The 23739-nt window shown below is 38.4% G+C and overlaps 1 protein-coding gene across 1 annotated transcript; it reads right to left on the reverse strand.

Moving 5' to 3' along the window:
• Window positions 1–59: 59 nt before the first annotated feature.
• Window positions 60–21629, reverse strand: MPZL3 (myelin protein zero like 3). Its single transcript, XM_033121452.1, has 6 exons — window positions 21427–21629; window positions 12127–12293; window positions 9344–9554; window positions 7913–8078; window positions 6795–6858; window positions 60–2858 (listed from the first exon to the last, which is right to left on the reverse strand). Exons 1-6 carry the CDS (start codon window positions 21497–21499, stop codon window positions 2832–2834), a joined length of 708 nt encoding a protein of 235 aa, XP_032977343.1. The 5' UTR covers window positions 21500–21629; the 3' UTR covers window positions 60–2831.
• Window positions 21630–23739: the final 2110 nt, after the last annotated feature.

The following is a 23739-nucleotide window of genomic DNA, read 5'->3' on the forward strand; positions in this document are numbered from 1 at the left end:
AAACCTCTTTTCATATGACAGTTCTCATCTTATAGGTAGATATACACCAAAAGTAGCCAGAAAGTGCAAAGATGTTTATTAAGTATGTTATGGTAAAAATATCAAGAGTTACAATGCTTGTGAACATGGCCCAACAGTGCATATCCTCCTAGAAAAAAAAAACAAAAAGAACGCAGTGAAACGCAGCAATTAACAATCGAGCAGTACAACACTGGGGTCAAAAGACCAAAGCTGCCTTTTCTGGCAGCAAGTTTTGAGTTGTGCAATTAAATGATAGTCTTGGTCCATTCCCTATGGATCTTTTTATGGCTCCCCGATGAAACCATAACTGAGTGACACAACAGAGCATTCAGAATCAGGATTTGGCCTCCAGAATTTTTTTAAAGCAGGGACATGCAACGTTCCCTTGTAAAGCACCAGTGCCCAATTTGGGATCTGCAGAGAAGCTGTTCCCAAAGAAGCCTGAGGTAACAGGCCACGTGGGAAACACAAAGCATTTTGAAAGTTCACATTTGGTAACAGAATTAAGAGCTCGATGCACAAAACTCATAAAGTAATGTAACCATGAGTAAAGACTTCAGCAGTCGAAGAAATATTCTGAAAGGCTTTTAAGCCCTTCTGAAGCCTTCAGAATTAAATTCCCTTTCTAGACAAGGCTGGTCTCCATACAGTGTGATAAGAACTCGTGGAGCAGCGAAAAGAAAAATAGAGAATAGCACCTTAGAAGATATTAAAACAGACGGTTAAAAAACACACACACACTTTATCTTCCTTCCATCCTTCAAGAAAGCAGGTGTCCAAACACAGCTTTGTGCTCCTTTGAAGAAGAAGAAGAGCTCAACATAAGCGATGAAGAAGAAAACTGATAGCAGCCTTATGACTGTGACGTGAACACAAACCCACGGAGCAAGACTAAATTATCAACTTAGTCTCCTCCCATGAAGGACTCTATTGTTCAGTCATTTTAAAAGGACTGGTTCAAATCATGATCAAGTCTACAAAATTACACTACTAAGGATTCACACAGCACCATATGCCTAAAGTGACAAACATACCACACAGTATTAATCCTCAAAACATGCCCGAAAGGAAATTACAAGCAAACCTAGCTAAAACTGTTTCCCCATTTAATGGGATGTGGCTTTCACTGGCTTCCCGTAACTTCATCGCTTTCTCAGATAAATGGGGACCCAAAAAAACTCTGCTTCACAATTAGATCTCTATCTTCAAATCTCCTAGCACCCAATTTATTTATTGTCGTCGCTCAAACTGCTTTCTTGTCTCTGTTGAGGTGCCAGATTGGCCCAAAAGATTGACGCCAGACAACCACATACTTAACAAGTAGCCCAAGACTGTGAGGTTTAACCACTGGAAATGTAAACTGCCAATCCTGTCGTGCCTCTTCTACTTTTTTCCATGACTAGAGGTAAGTCATGTCTATTAACTAATCAGAATCTCTAATCTACAGACTAGGTTAAAAGAGGCCAGGGCAAATCCATGAGACAGAGCTAACAACCCAAATTTTTAAAAATAGATGTTGGCAAAAAAATGTAAAAGTTGTTTTTTAATAACATATACAATGTATAATGCTGTAATATGGAAACCTCCTGAGCCACCTAGTGAAGATCCATGAAAAGGGACTATCCTACTGAAAAAACAAAGCTGGGGGGAGGGAATAACTTTTGTCTCTCATAATTGAGAAGTGAACTTTATCACTCTAGTACAGAGGACTACATTGTCAACCCTTCCTGACATGTCATATATATTTCTTAATGGCTTATAGAAATTCCCATATAAATCAAAATTTGAAATAGGTTGCTGTAGGAAAATAGAGGAAACTGATATAAAGTATTGAGAGACCAGAAAGGAAAAGTATAGGTGATGCACAACATCACTTCCTTATCTCAAGTGTTATGCAAAAACAGTTTGTAAATACCTCAGTTCACTGATATTTGGTACATTTTAGAGTCAAAAAATTTCTGAAGAATAACACAGGTTAAAAAAGCATTTCACTGCAAATAATTAGTAAAATAGTCTATATATCCATACAAAACCTTTTGAAAAGTTCTTGCCTCTGATCTGAAAAGTCAAGAAGGAAACCATTAATCAGTTAGCTTTAAGAAAGTAAAGTAACAAATTGCACCTGGCAAATTGCACCTGTACCTCACACTTCCTTTCCTTAGTTGTAAATTGATGACACTTTAATACTTTAAAAACCCAATCAAAGCAAACCACTGATTCTTGATCCTACCAGCTCTAAGGAAACTAGTGTTATACACTCCAAGAAACTCGAACATAATCAATGAGATAATCAAACCAATGAATATATGCTGTGTGCTAACTCACAGATGAAAATGTTCACGGAGCAAAAAAACTAAGAATCCTTATTCCAAACATTTTATCCGGTAGCAAGCACATCAAGAAGCTACAAGCTCCATTTCATTAAAAAAAATAATAATAATAAGTTTGGCATCAGAAGTGTGGCCAATTCTTCCTCAAATAATTGGAAGAAAACATGTAATACATTCAAGAGCAAAGATCAAATAAAAAGTATCTTTCTGTTCAGGAAAAGAATGCCTTCATTCAATTAGAGTATAAGTTATTAAAAGGGATAGGTATGAGTCTCCTCTGAAAGCTTTTGAACAGTTTATTAATACAAAAAGAACATTTCTTCAATAAATAAATGGTTCCTAAAGTCTTTACTTATGACTTTCAGAAACCTCCATCATTACTGTCCAGGCCAGCTCCACTTCTTTGAGAAGATTTAGCTGCCAGTGGAATGAGATATTTTCTGTTAGTAGGTGATTCTTCTAATGTCACGCAGATTTTCATCAGTATGTCTCTTCATAGTCTGAATCCTGGAGGAGAAAGAACAGTAGTTGTGTGTATGTGATGTATATGTGAAGTATATTGCCACAGTCAGAATTTAGCCAAAAGTCACACATTACCATCCCATTTTATACATCCCACATTACACATTTATTGGGGAATATTGGAGAACAGTGTGTTTTCCCAGGACCCATCAGCTCCAAGTCAGGTCGTTGTTTTCAATCTAGTTGATCAAACCAGCAACCTTGATGTTATGAGCACTGCAGTCTAACCAATTGAGCCAACCGGCCACCCACCAGCAGCTCAGCTCCAAGTCAAGCCGTTGTTTTCACTCTATTTGTGGAGGGAACAGCTCACTGGCCCACGTGGGAATTGAACCGGCGACGTTGGTGTCACAAGGGCTGCGCTCTAACCAACTGAGCCAACCGGCCGCCCGAAACTCCTCTCATTCTTTAACATACTCATATACATGCAACCCATCAGTAAATCCTTCTGGCTTTACCTTCAAACTATAATCAGAATACAACCCCATCTTCCCACCTCTACCACCACCACCCTGATCCAAACTAACACTAACTTCTCTCAATGGCATTATTGCTAAAGTCTCCTAATTGAGTTCTCTGATTCTCTCAAGGTCCCTTACCGTCTATTTTCAACACAGAAGCTAAAATGATCCTTTTAACACATACATCAGTTCATAGTGCTTCTCTTGTCAAAAACCTCCAGTGGATTCTGTTTCATTAAAAATAAATGTCTTCTCAGAAAATTACAAGACATTGATTAAAGAAAAAATTAAAGATGATACAAATAAATGGAAGTATATACCATGCTCATGAATAGGAAGAATTAATATAGTTTAAATGCCCTTATTACCCAAAGCAATCTATAGATTCAATGCAATCCCTATCAAAATACCAATGGCATTTTTCACAGAACTAACAAATAATCCTAAAATGTATATAGAACCATAAAAGACCCCGAATAGCATAGCCATCTTGAGGAAAAAGAACAAAGCTAGAGGTAGCATGCTACCTGATATTAAAATATACTACAAGGCCATAGTAATAAAAATAGCATGGTATTAGCATAAAAACAGACACATAGATCAGTGGAACAGAATAGACAGCCCAGAAATAAATCCATGCCTATATGGTCATTTAATCTATGACAAAGGAAGCAAGAATGTACATTGGGGTAAGAGAGTCTATTCAATAAATGGTGCTGGGAAAACTAGACAGACACATGCAAAAAAATGAAACTGGACCACCTTCTTACTCCATATACAACAATGAATTCAAAATTGATTAAAGACTTAAATGTAAGACCTGAAACCATAACACTCCTGGAAGAAAACATAGGCAATAAATTCTCAGACATTACCCTTAGTAATATTTTTATTGCTGTATCTCCTTGGGGAAGGGAAACAAAAGAAAAAAATAAATAAATGGGACTACATCAAACTAAAAAGTTTTTTCACAGCAAAGGAAACCATCAACAAAATGAAAAGACATCCTACTGAATGAGAGAAGATATACGGCAATGATACATCTTTTGGGTTAATACCCAAAATTTATAAGACACTCATACAACTCAATACACACACAAAAAAAGCAATTAACAAATGGGCAGAGGACCTAACTAGATGTTTCTCCAAAGAGGACATATAGATGGCAATAGACATGAAAAGATGCTCGACGTCACTAATCATCAGAGAAATGAAATAAAAACCATGAGATACCACCTCACTTCTGTCAGAATGGCTATCATCAATAAATCAACAAATATGTGTTTTTGAGGATGTGGATAAAAGGGAACCCTCGTGCACTATTGGTGGGATTGCAAATTGGTGCAGCCACTATGGAAAATAGTATGGAGGTTCCTCAAAAAATTAAAAATAGAACTACAGTATGACACAGCAATTCCACTCCTGGGTATTTATCCAAATAAATCCAAAACACTAATTCACTCCTATATTCACTGCAGCACTATTTATAATAGCCAAGATATGGAAATAACCAAAATGCCCATCAACAGACAATTGAATAAAGAAATTGTGGTACATTTATACAGTGGAATATCACTCTGTCATAAAACGGAATGAAATCTTACCACTTGCAACAACATGGATGGACCTGGAGGGTATTATGCTAAATGAATTAAGCAGACTGAGAAAGACAAATACCATATGATCTCACTTATATATGGAATCTAAAGAACAAAATAAACAAACAAAACAGAAACAGATTCATAGATACAGAGAACAAATTGGTGGTTACTAGACGGGAGGGCTGAGTGAGAAAGGTAAAGGGATTAAGAAGTACAAATTGCTAGTTACAAAAGAGTCACAGGGATGTAAAGTACAGCATGGGGAATACAGTCAATAATATTATGATAACTATGTGCAGTGTCAGATGGGTAGCAGACTTATTGGGGTGATCACTTTGTGAGGTATATAAATGCCTAATCACTATGTTGTTTTGTACAACTAAAACTAAAAAAATAAATAAATAAAACTCCAGGTCATTAAAATCACTATAATGCTCTATAAGATATGACATTATCTCTCCGAAGAAATACGATTCTTTACCTTGCTCTCTTCATTCCCACCACATTGGTCTCCAAGCTGTTCCTAGAACATGCCACTCATGGCCCCTCCTCAGAGTCTTTGCACCTACCATTTCCTCTGCCTAGAATGTTCCTCTACATTAGACATAAGGCCAAATCTACTTCTTTTAGGTGTTTGCTTAAATACCATTTCAATGAAGGTATTCCTGACCAGCCTATTTAATATCACATCCCCTGTCTAACTATCCCCCGTCCCTTCCCTATTTTATTTTTCTCTATAGCATTAAGCACCATCTGATGTACTGTATACTTTACTTTTTTTTTAATTTAGTTATTTTTTTGTACCCCAATTTAATAGTAGGTGACATTTCAGCTGTGTCTTGGAGACTGAGTTTTCCAGACATGGAAGGAATGTAAGTTCTTTGACAGCAGGGGCTTTTGTCAGTTTTGTTCACTGCTGTTTCCTAAGTACCTAGAATCATATCTGACACATGTCAGATGCTTAGTGAGTAACTGTTGAATGAATTAATATCTCAAATGTGGGTAATAATCTTATAGACATTAACTTATTTTGCATTATCAAAATATTCAAACCCTAAAAGGTGGTATTAGATCCTCTCCACTGGCACTATCAGCCTTTCTCTCGTCCTACCTATTGCACACAAGTACATGTGAGAAAGAAAAACAAAGAACACTGTTGGGCTGTGGTCACCTGGCCAAATGCTGAGCTTGGCAATAAGTACAAACAGGGCTCAAGTTTAAACCCCAAAATGACAGGTATGCTTCATATTACATCATAATTTGCTTTTGACCTGTTTCTAACTGTACCACATCACAGAGTCTTTCTTCTTCCTCGGATCCCTGGGACAGTCACACAAGCCTACCAATTACTGCAGGTGCTCAAAAGGGGAGAGATGATGGCGTTTTGAAATTTAAATGAAAATTCAGGTCTTCCAACCTGAGTATTTCTTATTGACAAAGCCATAAAGTCACTTAAAAGGTTGTATCACTCTAATTTCCTGGGAAAACAACCGAGGTTCTGCAGAAAAGTTCAATTCAAGGCTCTGGGTCCAGCCACTCAAGGTCTCCTAGTATGACCCTAGAGGCATAGGACACTCCTCTTTCAGGATGTTCTCTGTCAGTCAGCAGACACTGCTCTGCACAGTCTCCCTTCCCTAACCTCATGGCATCATTCTGTGCCCATGAGACAGCAAACAAGACAATGCTTAGAGTTGTTAGCGGAGTACCTTGAGATCAAAATGCTTTGGAAGAAGGCCTTGGCTGATACATGCTTTGGACCTACTGGCATACCCTCTGCTGCCTCTGAGGACAAAGGATCCCCATACGTATGCAAAACAGTGAAACACGAATAGGGAACAGAAGAAATTGCACGGGCTTACCAAGCACTCAGCACAACGGACACAAACCCTTGCCATGCAGTCATCCCTCTCCTCTTGGTCAGTGCTGTAGAAAGAGGACAAACCAAATCAGAACAATCCCTATCTCAGTATAGTCGAGCAGTTAAAAGCACAGGCATTGAAGTCAGACAGGTCCGGTTTTAAATCCCAGTTCTGCCACTTACTAACAGGATGACTGGGCAAATTATTTAAGCTCCAGGAACCTGTTTCCTCATCTGTAAAATGCAGGTATTACCAGCTACACTTAAAAGATAGTGGTTAGGAGTAAATAAAAAACACGTACCACAGTGCCTGGCACATAGTAAGTGCTCAATAAATAGAGCACCAACCATGGCTGAGGTATTGTGTTGGGCTGGGGATAAAAACATAAATAAAGCACAGTCCCTTGAAGAGTTCACAATCTCATGGGGGTGAGAAACCTGCTGAAACTTAACAAGTCCATTATAATATATAATGTGTTAAATGTTTTAATAGAGTTAAAGTCAAACTGCTATGGCAGCAAAGAGGAGGGAGTACAAATTTTTTCCCTGGATGACCCAGGGAAACTCAAGAAAAGGGGACATTTCAGCTGGGTTTTGGAGGATATAGAAGAGTATGCCAGGCAAAAAAGGGAGAGAGAAAGGGGATTCCAGGTGAAAGAATGTGGGGTGGGTGAGGGGCGGGCAGAAGACCTGAATGAGTACAGCATGTTTAGAGAAGAAAATAAGCTCACTATAGCTGGAATGTGGAGCAAATGAGAAAAAACAGTAGGAAACAATGTGACTTGTTGGAACTTCCTGTTAATTTTGAAGGAATGAGATTTCCAGTTCAGAATTTATATTCAGAACCGTAGCATTGTACAATCTGATTTCCAAAGCAGGAAACTATGACCATACTATCAACCCCTCTACCTCTCTCCAAGTTAACATCCACAGGTTTCGCTTTCAACCTTCCTTTCTAGGACTGCTCAGCAGAACCATTCTCTTCAAAAGGAAATTTCACCGGAACTAAATTCAGCCCAGAAGAAAGGAAGGCATGGACACAGGGGCCTGGGTACTATCCACAAAGCAGGAATCTGCAGAGGAAGTGGGTTTACAGCTCAGGGCTCCAGCTGGACTTACTCATCTGAAACCTCAATAGATGACTTCTTATAGCCAGACTTGCTCCTCTTCTGCAGCCCTGCAGACTTCCTCCCCATTCTCACCAGCAGCAGAATCACCACCACAGTTGAGGGAATGAAGACAAGAATGGAAAGAAGGGCCACAGAGGAGAGCATGGTGCCAAAACCTAAAGAACGTAAAAGAGAAGAACATGCAAAAATGTTTCCTTTGACATGAGATAGGTCTTACTTTTGCTCTTGTATTTATTCTCATTACAAAAGAAATAAATTCAATGTAGAAAAGGTTGAAAATACACACACAAGAAAAAGAATAAAAATTTGCCCATAATCCTCCTACCTAGGATTAACACGTTCGTCTCTACCTATTCACTCTTCTTTCTAGGTATATGTGAAAATGAGTCTGCATAGAGGGAGAAGTACATACATTTTTTAAAGTATGAATCATATTTTACATATTATTTCTAACCTTTTTTTCTTAATATATGTTAACTATTTCCCATGTCATTAAAGTTTCTTCCAGATAGGATTTTTTAATGGCTGCATAGTATTCTACATACTGAGCAGTTTATTGAATCATTCCTCTAACGCTGGACATTCAAGTCCCTTCCAGTTCTTTGGATTTATGAGTTATGTTATGACGATCATCCTTGTACATAAATCCTCATGTTTTGCTCTATTTCTTTTAGATAAATTTTGTAAATGGAATTACTAGATCACAGGGTATATATACTTTTAAGGTGTCTGTTTCATACTACCAACTGTTTTCCAGAAAAACTGTGTCAGTTTCTACTCCCACCAGCAGTACGAATGTACCTATATCTTTGAAACTTATGATTTATTGTCTTAAAAAAAAACATAATGCAGTCCTGTATCTTTAAGTCTTTAGTTCAAATCCAACTTAGAACAAATCACCACTCAATAGTCACCAGGAAATAATGTAGAAAAAAAAAAGATCAGTCCTTACCTACTCTCCTTGTTTCATACTAAAAGGAAACTGCTGCTCTTTGCAACATAAAAGAAATGTGCTGCCTCCATCATTAGAGGGGTTACCTTTTCGAGACACAGGCAAGATCACTGTCTCATAACTGAGGCCATGAAAATATTAGTGAAACCAGAATGACTTATATTTCACACAGATAACAACCCTCCATTTATTCAAGGATTTGTCACACATCCCACAAGACCTCTGGTCACCAAAAGTTTAAAAAACAAAAAAGGATAATGGAGAAACTATGACACTATTTGAACATAAACTTCAATTTGCAAAATAAAGATTAAAAGATTCACCCTAATAGACAGCTCAGGATGGCAGAATGCTCCAATGACCAACTGGCTTACAAAGATAGGTAGCTTTGCTTATCATTGATCTCTCCAAAAAGCACAATAGTCGTCAGCGAGCACTGCAGAAGAAAGTTGGTGACAGTTAGCTTACCCCTTTCTGTGACTATTAGCTCTGTCATGGGAATATTATGATGCACGTCTGGGGGATTCTTCACAGCACAGCTGAATGTCCCATTGTCCTTTATGGTAGGGTTGTTAATGCTTATGGATGCATCCCCTTTGTATACATCTCCAACCCAGGAAATTCGATCTCGAAATGTGCCTGCTGTGGTTGGGTACTGGAAGGACTGATAATGAAAAATCTAAGAAAGAAACACCATGAGAAACAAAACGTTAATTTGGAAAATGCAGTGAAAATGTAAAGCTAAGTAGGTCTAAAATAAAATACAAATGTATAATGGGTTTTCTCAGTTGGGCTTTTTTTTATGCTTTGTTCATCTCGATTCTTTCTATAGGTTAAAAGACAGGTTAATGAAACATCAGAAAAAGGCCTGACGAAAGAATCCTGGCATCCTAACTCTTGGACCTCTTCTAAATGCTCCTTAACGTCCTACAGCAATAATTCTTAATTGGGGGGCAATTTTGCCCTCCAGGAGACATTTGGCAATATACGCAGACATTTTTGATTGTCACAGCTTGGGGGAGTGCTACTGGCATCTAGTGGGTAGAGGCCAGGGATATTGCTAAAAATCCTACAAAGCACAGGATAGCCCCCACAACCAAGAATTATCGGACTCAAATGGTCAACAGTGCCAAAGAGAAGCCCTATTCTAAAGTAGTACCTAATATTTGTAGAGTGCTGTATGGTTTGCAAATGACTTCTACACATTTACTCATTTGAGCCTCAGAACAAAACTGAACTACACATGGGGCAGGTATAATTATTCCAAATTTACAAAAAGGGAAACAAGGCCCAAAACAAAAAAACTAAATGAGTTTACTCAAAGGCACATAGCTAGCAAGTAGGAAAGGGGAGATTTTTTCCTTATTCGCAAAATCGCCAAGAGGATATAATATAATCAAGCCTTTATCAAGTTATCTATCTTGTTAATTAATAAAAACCTCACACGAAAGGCATTATCAGTACTCAGTGAATATATGCTGAATCAAAACAATGCTGCTTCAGGTTGGTAATCAGACACTTCATCAGAAAGCACCTAATTACATCTGGTGGTAGGCTGAGCAGGTACCACAGGTCAATATGATCTCTCTCTTACGCAAGAGTCAAGGCTTTCCTCTGTTTACTTAGTACTTCTCCACTGAGGGAACAATTGCCCAATTTTGAAGAGCAACTTCCCAAAGAAGATGCTGAATCACTTATTGGTTCATTTGTTCATTCAATATTCACTGCACACCCACTACGTGGTAGGCACTGTGTTAAGCAAAAGGATACAGTGGGAGCCAAACAAGCACAGTCCCTGCTGTCCTGGAATTTACAGTCTAGTGGGAAATAGACATTACAAATAACAATAATGTGTGTACGAGTCTTCCAAAGAGGGAGGTAGGAATGCCCACCGCTGCTTATTAGCATCAACATGAAGGGTTTGAAACCCCTTATTGACAAAACAGGACCTGCTGTGTATCTGCAAACTTAACCCAACCTCTACTTCCACGTTAAATTACTGATACTCAAATCCTTCCTAACTGCTTAGTCTGACAGAACCCTGACCATGTAATTGCAACATCATGTTGTGATTTTAAAGGCCCACTAATGCCAACTTGGGGTAGCCAAATTTCCAACCAGCTTCACAGAGAACAGCACCCTACGAGAACTACTTGCAGTTTGCATTTAAGGTCTCTGATGCAAGAAAATCCCCCTAGCTTGCCCTGTCCTACTTTTGGCCAAGGAGGCAGAGCCAAGTAAGGCCAGCCATAGTTTCCAACCACTCAAAATAAGGTGAACTATTTTAAGTCTAAAGAAAAAAGGACCACAAATACAGCCTTGCCACCTTCACTGGAGCTACTACCTAGCTCCAAACTACGTGGCATTCAATAATGGCTCCTAAAACAAAATTCAAAGCTATACATTAAAATCAAAGCGAAAGTTTTTGCAATGAAGGAAACAGGAAAAACAAATTAAGGATATTTTCAAAAGTATAATCTTACATACAGCTATTATGTTTACATTCTTGACAACATCTATCCTGAGCTAAGGATACTTCTGGAAGTATAGAAAGTTTTTTGTTTGTTTGTTTTTATAGCACTGCAATCTTCAATTAGACATCCACAATGGGAGTGGAACCATAAATATGTTTTATATGTGTGACTAAAGTATATCGCTTCTAATATTGGAAGACCATCTGTCATTAACAGCGTTTGTCATCAACATAAGGTGCCACCATTTCCTTCAAAGGGAGCTATATAAATCAATGCAGATGTTTACACACTGGGAGAAGATGCCAAGATAAATGTACAGAGTATAGATAGACAAGCAGATACACACACTGAGACAACATCATATGACAAGAAACGATCAGCTTTAAGAGAAAGAATGTCTATGGCCTATAGAATTTTTCTATACAGTCCTGGAGGTACCATTGTTTTAGCACATGGAATCTGAAAATGAAGCTATGAAGCCATGCAAAAAGAAACAACGAAGGGGAAACAAAATTAAACTACATTTCCTCTGAGTTTCTCACATTTTTTTTTCCCCATAAGCTTATTTGCAAAACTCTTCACATAGAAGAATAAAAAGCCCTACATGCCCAAATGAACGCCATGTAGGGTAGAAGCTCATCTCCCCTGAAAATAGAAGTTCGTCTTCTATTCTAAGACGAGAAGGACTAAAAGAGACTTGGGGACTTGGAAAGAGAGGATTCCCGAGCTGCTGACTACAGAAGACTCAAAGAACATTTTTTAAAGATATATACTTACTGATTCTGTGCGACTGCTGCTGGGTGGTCGATATGTCCAGTCTATGGTGAGTTTGTCAGTGACAGATGAAGTCGACTTGAAAATGCATTTCAACTTGACCTTTTCTCCAACATAACCCCTAACATGGGCATCCACTTTTATCTCCAAGGAAAGGACAATGTGAACACCTAATCAAAGCAAGCCCAAACACTTAAAATGTTTTCATGTGATGAGTGAACAATTAGAGACGCTATTTATCCTTTTAGGGCTCTCATGAAAAAACTGTAACAATAGGGTGGCCGCATGGCTCAGTCGGTTAGGGCACAAGCTCTGAACAACAGGGTTGCTGGTTCAATTCCCACATGGGATGGTGGGCTGTGCCCCCTGCAACTAAAGACTGGAAACGGCGACTGGACTTGGAGCTGAGCTGCGCCCTCCACAACTAGATTGAAAGACAACGACTTGGAGCTAATGGGCCCTGGAGAAACACTGTCCCCCAATATTCCCCAATAAAATTTATATTTAAAAAAACACAAAAGAAAACCATAGCAATAAATATCTTCTCATGCAAGCCCAAAAGGACAAGCAGCAGATCTCTGCATCATTCAAGGGTAGTATTTTTGTCATTTTACAATATTAAATCATAGAATGAATGCTTGGATAGAAATTTAAAAACTGGTCACACCAGCATTTTTCCAAATACAGACTAGTGGTTAAATTAAGTACAAACAAGTGGGTCAGCCCACAGCAGGCTAAAAAACACCACCACCCATTCACCGGACACGCACATACTCCAGGAATATGTCAGCTGTTGTGGTCTAAGGAATCTACTCCACGTGCTACATGATTGTAACCTGAAGCTACCACTGCCTTAACCACCAGCAAAATGAGAATAACAGACAATAGGACATTTTTTTTTCCAAAAAATTTTATAAAACTGCCCCCAAGGTTCTCTCCAGCTTTGTTTTGTTTTTTCCTTTCTTGAAGCTGGTTAATGGACCACACATCCATTTACATTTTAGAATGCATTAAGTTGAGGAAAACAGAACAACTTAATGCATTCTAAAATGTAAAAATAAGATATCACATTTAAATTCTCTAGAAACTTACTTTTTCCAAAACCACTTCATGTGTTCAAATTTGACACTCCCCCTACCCCCAGAGAGTTGGCACTTTCTTCTGACCAATCTTCTCCGCTTTCAGAGAACAGTGGATAGAATAATTTACCTTCTATTAGGGAGCCATCTTTTTAAATGTAAGCCACTAGGACTTTATTTTTCCTGCTTCTTTCTCTACCACAATAAGCCATGATTCTTCTGAAAGGCCAAAAGCAAACAGAGCAGCAAGGTTTCAAAAGACGGCAAACGCACACATTATCCTGAAAACCAGCTGTTCCTCTGGTAGAGGCAGGATACACATCCCAGCCCTACCACTTGCTAGCTGTGGTCTTAGCAAGTCACTTTACTTCTTCAGTTTCTCACCCTGGCTGGAATGATGAGAATCGTGCTTATCTTAGAAGCTTGCTGTGAGGAATAAATGAGTTAAAACATGTACGGCACTGAGACGCCTACCTGCCCCAGAGTAAGTGCGCAATGCATGTTAGATAGCTTCATCCTCATCACGGCCACCTCTTCAGTTCTGCCTATGCTCTCTCAACCTTTCCTATCACAGACACAGTTATGAGTCATCCATTCCACTGCCTTTACCTCTGATACTTTGAATCATTTTTCTTCCTCTTCTCTAGACAATCTAGTCTGTTCACATTCCTCTTAAAGGAGGAGAACAAGACTAAGCTTACAACTCGAATAACAATCCGACCCATCCCAAAAATGAGAATTACTTCTGGTTCATTTTATAGCATCCTCTCTCACTTTGCCAGGCTAAACTTGTCATTCCTTTGCTGTCTTTATGAATGCTAGTCCTCTGCCTGGGAAGCCTTCATCCCTCAGCCCCTACTGTCTCCTGAGCCCTCACTCCTGACCCGCCTTACTTATCACCCAAGGTCCAGTTCTAAAAACTGGAAGGTGGAAATGAATGGATAAACTACACTCTTCCCGTACCCTATTCCTTTATTCTAAAACATAAGTATAGTAGAGAGATTTTAAAGTATGGATTTAGAATTAGACAGACCTGGACTTGCTTTCTAGCCCAGCTACTTTCTAGCTATGAGACCTTGATCACAGTTACCTAACTTTTCAACCTTCAGTTTCCTTACTTGGTAAATGGGAATAATAACAATGGAATAATTACTGTGAGGATCTGATAAGATTAAATAAGATCACCACAAAATGCTTAGCATAACACCTGAAATTGAAACTTTCAATAAATGTTAGCTGTTATCATTAAAATAAACACCACAAGCATTCAAAACCCTTCAACAATTCTGTATTGGGCTATAAAATAAAATCCAAATAGTGACATCTGGTTCCAAATTTCTGTTGCTCTACCCACCTCCCCACCCCATTCTGTTCACCCTGCCCAGCATGTCCTGCCATTTCCTAAATTTACTATGTCCTTTCACACCACTGTGCCTTTCTTTGAATATGTCTCTGTCGGGAAGGATCTCCCTATCCCTACCAATCCTGCCTGGGTTGTTCGCCCACACTACATCCCCCAAGGCTCACATACTTTCAAACCCCAGTTCAAATATCAGCTCCCTTATGATGCCTTCCCAAAATCCCTGATGCAGTTCACTGCTCTTTCTTCAATGTTGTCTTTATATTTAGTACATAATGATATTCAAATACATATACCATTGATTGTACTCAGTTTGGAAAGACTATTTCCTCCATTAAATGCAACCACCTGGAGGGCAAAATTCAGAGGAAGGGGAGCAGGCAGAGAAAGACTGAGAGAAAGAAGTGGACAGGTCACCAAAAATTCTAGTATAGGAAAAAGTGTGTTTATTAGTCACCACTCTCTTCCTACCCTGCCCCCTTACTAGGTATTTTCAAAATTCTTACGTCCCCTACACTCCTACCTTTCCATCGCACCCACTTAGGAAAAGCTCAGCCCTACATGACCACTCCTAGACTGTGACTGGTATGCACTGAGGGAGAAAAATCACAAAACAGCACAGATAGTCACCATAAGAAAGTCACGAATTCTACCCACAGCTGAGCCCTTAATGAGAACCGATGGCCCTTTAACCAGCTTTGGTCAGCTCCTCTCTCTGATTCCTCAGACTTTGCCGATCTCTTTCATCCTCTGTGTACCGCCAAATCCCTCATTCTCAGAAGAAAATGTCTCCTCTTACTTTTTCAAGAAACTTAAGGCCACACAAACTGTCCAGCCACACACCTTCCTGCATCTGCAGCCATCCTTACTTCCAATCTCAAACGGTCTGGCGTCCCTTTTCCTGTGCAAGCTCAACTCTTCTGCTCAGATCATTCCCCTCCAAGCCCTGCTCCGGCAGAAAAACCCTCCCTACTAACTTCAACCTTTCCCTTTCAAGAGAGGCTCTCTCTACCCTCAGCCTCTGAATACACACAAGTCTCTCCCATTCTTAAAAACAAATAAATAACAATAAAACAAAACAATCTTTCCTTAATGCAGTAATACTATTTGTTACCAAGTAACTACTGCCCTTTCTTTCCTTTCTAAGCCAAGTTCTACACCTAATATCTCCATTTCCTCCCATCCCATCCACTTCTGGACCCCTACAGCACAAGCTAGACCCCACTATCACTTCTGGTAAAGGGCATCATGTATTCTTAAAACTACAGAATACAAGGGATTCAACACTTCAATAGATATTTTTCTGTCCTTATTTTACTGGATCGCTCTGTAGCAGTGACTACTTGCTCCTTGACCTTCTCTATCCCAAGGCTTCCATGGCAAATACTCATTCACTCACTCATTCTTCAAACACATATTTATTGAGCATCTGTTTTGTACCACCCTCTCAGTATAGAATTATACTGAGCAAAATAAATTAAATGTGAGCAAAATAAATACACTCTCTGTTTTGAAGCTTAAAATATAGAAGTTCGATATATTAATCAAATCATAAAGACAAATGTATAATGACAAACTCTAATTATTATGAAGGAAAGACAGAGTGACTATAAAAACTGTATTTGTTATGGTGGGGTAGAAGGGAGTGGTTAATGAACGTGTCCCTGAAAAAGTTATTTTTGATTTATGAAGTAAGGGTAATAAAGGTGAGGAGAGAGAGAGAATATTCCAGGCAGAGACACAACATATGCAAAGGGCCTGTGCCAGGAAGGAGTACAGTCAGTCAAGGAACTGAAATGAAGGCAGTATGGCTGCAACACAAAGAGCATGAGAGAGAAGAAGAATGAGATGTCACTAGGAGGTAAGCTGGAACTTGATCATGCCGGACCTTAGAGATTTGGGCCCTTATTCTTAGAGTAATAGGAAGCCATGGAAATGTGAGACTGAGTGATAACAGACATGGAAAAGTTTGCATTTTTTGAAGATTACTTTAGGGAAGACAATTAGGAGGACCTAAGAGTAAATATAAGTAGATTACTTAGGAGGCCACTACAATCGTGAAGTGAGAAATAAGCGAAGCTTGAACTAAGTTGGTGGCAGTGGACAGGGAAAGAACTAGGAAGAGAACACTTATAAAGTAAAATCAGCAAGAATTGGTGGTAGATGAGATGTAGAACATTAGGTAAGGCGAGGTGTCAAGGATGACTCTCAGATTTCTCCTTGGTAATGCCATTCACTGACACAGGGAAGACTAGACAAGTACCAGGCTTGGTAGGAAAGACTATGAGTTTTATTTTGGATAAGTTTAAGGTGCCTTTGATATAAGCAAGAGACAATGTCAAGAAGGCAGTTGGTTTAGGACAAAGTCAGCAAACTCTGGCTCATAGGCCAAATCTAGCCAACAATATCTACAAAAAGTTTTATTAGAACATAGCCATGCCGACTTACTTATGTATTGTCTAGAGATTCTTTTGTGTTTCTCTGGCAAGAGACCATGTGGCCCACAAAACCTAATATATTTATTTCTGGTCCTTTACAAAAGTTTGCCAACATTGGTTTAAAATAAAGAAGAAATGTGGGTTAGAGTTATGAATCAGAATCTCATTAGTCTCCCTCCAACCAACTCTCTACACTACACACACACACACACACACACACACACACACACACACAAATTCCACATTTCTGATGGTTCCTATCAAATCTCTTTCTAAGGCTCCTCCTTTCCTACCCATCTCTTAAAACACTGCTGTTCCTTAGAATTCCAACCTGAGCCCATGGTCCTTCATTCAACAAGCTCTCCTTGGACAACCCCATCCACTTTTATAGATTTAACAGCTGCCTGTAGGCTAATGATTCCCCAATCTATATTGCTAGCCATGACCTGCCTCTGAGTGGCCAAATATTACTGGATATATCCCCTTGAACTTCACCACCACAGGATCTCAAATTGAATGTAGTGAACTTTTGTTTGTTGTCAGCTCTATCCATTCTCCTCATCTCCTTTCCTAACAACACACAGATTTTCTTTGGATATCCATCCTTTCAAACATAGCCCAAAAGCTTGGGGGACGATCCCTCTATTACACAGGGCCCAGGCAGGAAACAGAAGGCACATCATCTGAGATTTTGAAAGGTGTATGGGCCACTTCTCAAAGGGACTTTTCTTAGGATCAAGGAAGCCAACAAAGGCACAAGGCCTTACCACCACCACCACGACCACGCCTGACATAACAAAGGGAGGAAATGGTGTTGCCAGAGCTCAGTAAGAAATGGAGCTGTTGGCGACCTGATAGAAGCTGTAGCCGTAGTGGGACACACCCATATAGACCATGGCTCTGAGACAAGGAGGGAGCCGGGAAGAAATGCCATGATGTCTTTCTCCTCCTGCCCTCCAATCTCCTGCCAATGCCTCCCATTGACCAAACCTAAGAGGAAGACAGAGGAAAGGAACCTGGATTATGCAGTCTAGAGGGTCAGGTTTCCAGGAGATAGAGAACAGAGGAGGGAAGTGAATGGATCTCATAAGAGAGGAGAAAACTAAGAATAATTAGCAACTAACCTTCCTCCCATCCCTGGGGGATGACTCAGATGGGTCTAAACCAATCGTTACATCCAGAGGTGTGCTGATAAACAGCTAAAAATATATATATTCAAATATTCAGGGTTTGACCATTTCTGTGGTAAAATACTCGCACCACGGCTAACATTAAGCTGCAAAAGTAAAGTCTCTGACTGCTGAGTTAGGAAGAGATGTGCATACTGGGCTCTTGAGCGCTAGTAGGAGCTGACTCCCGCACACCATTCCCCTGACCACAGAGAAATGTTGAGTCACCACATGTGCTAACCCAATCCAAGTAAGTTTCATAAAATGTTCTTGGAAAGTTATTTGATGCCTCAATGCGTTATTTATGTTACTCTCTATGTCTGGAATTTTCCTCACTTCTTATCTCTCAGTAACTCTAACTCCTTTAACGTTTAATTGTGATGACACCTTCAGGAAGTCTTCCTTGTATTGTCATGGCAGATTAAGGGCACCTTTTCTGAGCTCCTATGGTTTCTAGTGCATTCCCCTCTTAGCGCCAAATTCTAAAATTATCTCTTGACTTGTTTGTCTTTTGCAATAGAGCCTGAGCTCATCAAAACCTAACAAAGTGTGGATGCTCAGTAATATTTATTCAACTGAACCAAACTAACAGTTTCTTTTTTATAAAGCAAAAATTGTTACAAAATAAGCATAAAATTATAAATTCTGAGCAAATTTTGTGACTGGATTATAGTAACCACACCATTAATAAAGTTACCTACCTATCAACTTATTTATTCCTTGCTGATATATTTGAACTCCATATTCCTGAACATGAAAGTTATCAATATGTAAAGTCATTTCACTGAAATCTAAATACTAGCTAATCAGGTCTTAAATGTATAGTTACAGGAAAGTAAGATCCATGAATGAAATAAACTAGTGTACATTACTAATCTATAATCAGGATATTGCTTTCCCTTGGGGGAGAAGGGGTAAGTGACTGGAAGGAAGCACAAGGAAGGCTTCTGGAGTGCCAGTAACATTCTAAATCCTGATTTGGGTACTGGTTACCCAGGTGTGTTCAGTTTCTGACAATTCATTGAGCTGTATGCTTACAATATGTGCACTTTTCTCTATATATATATTATACTGAAATTAAAAGTGTTTCAAAATCAATGGATGTAAAATAAATTGTCTCCTTCACTCAAAAATAAAATAAGAAAAAAATACCAATCCAATGTTACATTCATTCAGAAATTTTTATCCTAGGCCTGATGTGCTTATGAATATTTATCTTTTCACCTGAGTAAAAAAGCATTCCTACCAGGTAAAAACAGCTAACTATAGAAATACTCATGATAATTAACAAAATTTTTAATCTGGAAGACAAGAAAATCATATTTAAACATAAGTAATGTTATATATGAAAGAAATGAAAAAAATGACAAAACTCCCAATTTTGTACTCAGTTTTCCAAACCATAAATCTGTCAACCTGATTCCTAAAATTGTATATGCAAATGAAAAAGAGAAAAGCATAAGAACCCTAGGTGCCCAATCTATTGTTTCTATGTACTTAAGACAACTGATATAGCAGGCCATATTTATAACTTAGGGAGAAATTCAAACGAGCTAATAATTTAATGGGTCCTATCTCTGAAGAAGAAAGGCAAATAAACACTGGTATGAAACCGAAGTATTACCTAACAGATTCAAAAGTAAGATTTAAAAAAAAAAAAGGATGACCCTTGAAAGCATGCTAAGTGAAAAAGGCTAGTCATAAAAAACACATAGGACTTTATTTATATGAAATATCCAGAATAGGCAAATCCATAGCAAGAGAAAGCAGATTGGTGCATGTCAGAAGATGGGGGAAGGGAGGAATGGGGAGTAACTGTCAATGGGTATGGAGTTTCTCTCTGCAGTAATGAAAATGATCCCAAATTGATTGTGGTAATGACTGAACAACTCTGTGAATATACTACAAACCACTGAACTGCACACTTTAAATGGGCAAATTGTATATAGCATGTGAATTATATCTCAATAAAACTATTATTTTTAAAAAGATGAAAGAAATCAATTCAATAAGTACATACAGATCATAAAACTAACTTTTAATGTTTGAATTATTTGGTCTGCCTATTTGAGGCATGCTAGATGTGAAATGACAGCAAGTTTAAGGAACCGCCCATTTCTACATTTTGTTTTCCTTCACCAGGACAATATATGAACATTGTCATGGTCGGAGGGGAGACTGGGATTATTTGGAGCGACAGTAGGTCAACCTAAATATTATATTGCAAGATAATCTAGCTGAAAAACTGGACACTTGTAATAACACGCAGCTGGGATGGATCAAGGAGTGTGCTGGAAGCATGAATATTAGTCATCAAATAAATGAAACCTTCAGCCTTAACTGCCGAGATTTAGAACACTTTTAAGGTTTTATGTTAAAGGTCCTCTTCAGAAATTCTCATTACCCACAAGGAAACTTGACGAAGTTAACAATTCATTCTAATGCTAGCTCTACTAACATATGATTTCACAGAAACACACACACATACAATCCAGCAAATAACTGCACCCGAAAATGAATGTAATTAGGCTGGATTGAAATTTATGCAATTTGAAATCTGCACGAAAGCAAAATGTATCTAAATTTTAAGAATGTCAGTGTGAATAGTGTACTTCTGATTAGTTAATACTATAGATTAAAATTTTAACAGCATTGATGTGCCCTTTCTTGTATTTTTTAAAAACGCGTCATTAAAATGCTAAAGCAGTTGCTTTTTCCTCATCAAAATGTGCCTCTACTATAACAAAATCACAGTACATCCTTCCTGTAATAAACGTTTTACTTCAAAGGTCCTGATAATCACCTACAAAAAATAAAATTACCAACAGTCATGTTTTTCTTTCTCAAAATTACTGGGACAAACTACTGAACACTAGAATTGCCCTTTCCTACACACGATATACCGCCCACAAAACCACAGCGGAGTCAACCACTGATTAACTCATCACAAAACAACGCCGATGCACCCAAAACCAGAGCCCTTCGCGGTTCTATCAAGTCGTGCCATCACCAGAATACAATGCAGACACGCAAGGTGGTCGACCTCCCAGGGTCTCAGGAAAGCAGTGACAAGCTACCAACTCCACTGAGTGGGCGGTGATTACATGAGAACATCCTCCCCACACCCTCCCGCTTCCTTCCTTCCCAGAAACTTTGTGGGGGCTTTTCTGAGACCCCCCCATCACCCGGAACCGGAAAAGCGACCATCTTCCCTCACCCCCTGACGGAAGTGGGACAGAGCCAGCCGGCGCACTCACCTTGGAAGAACAGGATGCCCAGCAGTGGAAACAGAGCGTAGCCAGGGCCTCCAGCCGCTCCGCTCTGCTGCATCCCGACAGCTCTCCAGATGCTTGCACACCTTGTTTACCGCTCCCGGTAACAACGCAGGTAATACCGGAAGTGACGTAAGGGCAGTAGGCACAGGAAACACGATTCAAAGTTGCCATAGAAACGTGGCTTCTTTCCAGAACCACACCTGAGCTTGTTCACTAACCAGCGATTCTTTACTTCTCAAGTAGGGGTTGTTTATTCGCGTTTGCTTGAAAACGAGAGAGGCGACAGACTTTGGAAATTTTACTATTTATTTTTATGGAATCCTGAAGAACAAAATCTTGATTCTCTGACTCGACTTCAGAAGGTGTTTTTTTTTTTTTTACTCCCTACAAATTATTTTATTTGAACCCTCTCAGAATAGATTTCTATAAATTTAGAGTTCAGAAGGACCTAGGAGATCATACAGGATCAGTCAATAGATAGATATAGTATATTAGGCTTTCATGGCGAATTTGTGCCGTAAGTGCCTTTGGTTCGTGTTCTTTTTTTGTATAGCTCTTATATAATCCAGCTCAGCACCTACCTGAATTGGATGTTTATTAAGTTGCTGTTACAGTAGCAATTATGAAATGATTACAGCATAAAACAGGGGGAAAGGAACTGATATTTGTATATCTTTTGCTTGAAAAAGTGAGAAATAAATGTTTTCATAGTGCTTGAAATGAAATGAAGAGATGGTGTCGCATAATTCTGAAGAAAAAATGGGATGGTACCCTGGTTTAATCATAAATCAACCTATTCTGGAATCTTCATATATTTAATGAAAGCAAGAGCGGAACAACATTCTGCTTCAGTTTTGGGGAAAGTTTAATAACTTTAAATTTTTCAACTCCTATGCCTTTACTAGACTTGAAAGCTGGTAGTTTTCACTATTAAGAAGGTAATGTAAGACTACCAAATGGAATAGATGATACTGTTCCTTTTGAAAGAATCCCCAGTTATCCAAAGCAATGTGAAAATTGTGTGAAACTCCATATAGGTTTATTTATCCAGTAGAAAGTAATTCTATCCATTACTGACTTCCAGACTCCCTCTAAGAAAATTTTTCAGTGAAAATAAAATATATACTCATCTGTTTTCTATTACCTGCTTTGTAAAACTTTTAGGTTTGTATATAAGTAAATTATATAACTGATAATTTTTTATTACTAAAGGTTATTTACATAAATGTTTAAGGCACAATAAAAAATAAATTACAATACAAAAGTTCTCTTTAGGAAGAAGACACTGAACAACAGGGCCATGTTGACCCTTGAATATTTAGCCAAGACACAGCTACAAGATTGGTGGAAAGACTTTCCATGAGTTTTTAACTACTTCTTCATTACACTTATGGAACATTGTCCCAGCTATCTGTTTGAAGAAACATCAAGTTTTTATATTTTGAAAGGGTAAATTATGGAAAAAAATAGAAAATGTGAATTAAAAGTAATATAGACTTTAAGTCTAATTTTTAGTTTCAAAACTAGGAATTGAAATGTTACTTTTTTAGGCAGTATAATAGGCAAAATGAGACAGAATCAATGTGTTTCAGAATCAAGGTTCATATGTAAATTATGCCTTTTTTTAACTATTGGAAAAAAATATCAAAGTTCAGCATCTTTAAATACAGATAACCTATTTGAAAACTCCAGTTTGTTAAAAGAAGTAACATGTTCAGCCCAGTCAGTGAAAACTGAAAATGTCATGCTATAAAGATTTCTGAGAGGCCTAAAGTTTTAAATGTTTTCTATCTTTTGAATAAATGCTATTTTAGCTTAAGTTTGGAAAGACACCGGGAACACTTTTTAAAAAGTTCTCTTCTTTTCATAGCCCACTTATAAAGTTTGCTTTATCTACTAGTATAAGAGAAAAAAGAATACCAAATGGAATAGATGATACTGTTCCCTTTGAAAGAATCCCCAGTTATCTGGGAAAGTTGGTTTCATTCTGTTAATTTTGGTATTTCTTTGCCCCATACCAAATTCTCCATGCCCCAAAACAAGCAAATGAATTAAAAAAAAATTTTTTTTTAAATAATCTCTTCCAATTCTCAGAGCTTTGTATAATACTGTACAAAATTATCATCATTTAGGGTTGATATTTTTCACCAGCCCTAAATTTTTAAAGTCATAATATACTACTTCAGAAGCCTTCTATTTAACTGCTTAATGATTCCAGTGTGCAAATGAATGAGCATAGACTTTGCCCTGTTTTTATAGATAATTGAATTGGGGAGAAAAACAGTAAGCTAAGCA

Source organism: Rhinolophus ferrumequinum, chromosome 11 (genome assembly GCF_004115265.2).
Source record: "Rhinolophus ferrumequinum isolate MPI-CBG mRhiFer1 chromosome 11, mRhiFer1_v1.p, whole genome shotgun sequence".
Taxonomy (NCBI): domain Eukaryota; kingdom Metazoa; phylum Chordata; class Mammalia; order Chiroptera; family Rhinolophidae; genus Rhinolophus; species Rhinolophus ferrumequinum.

Excerpts from the sequence above, each read along its gene's own strand:
- MPZL3 (XM_033121452.1), bottom strand. The coding sequence starts at position 21,499 with ATGCAGCAGAGCGGAGCGGCTGGAGGCCCTGGCTACGCTCTGTTTCCA. Across the intron at positions 9,555-12,126 it reads GCAGCAGTCGCACAGAATCA|ATTTTTCATTATCAGTCCTT; the intron begins GTAAGTATATAT and ends TTTCTTTCTTAG. Across the intron at positions 8,079-9,343 it reads GCTAATAGTCACAGAAAGGG|GTTTTGGCACCATGCTCTCC; the intron begins GTAAGCTAACTG and ends TACGTTCTTTAG.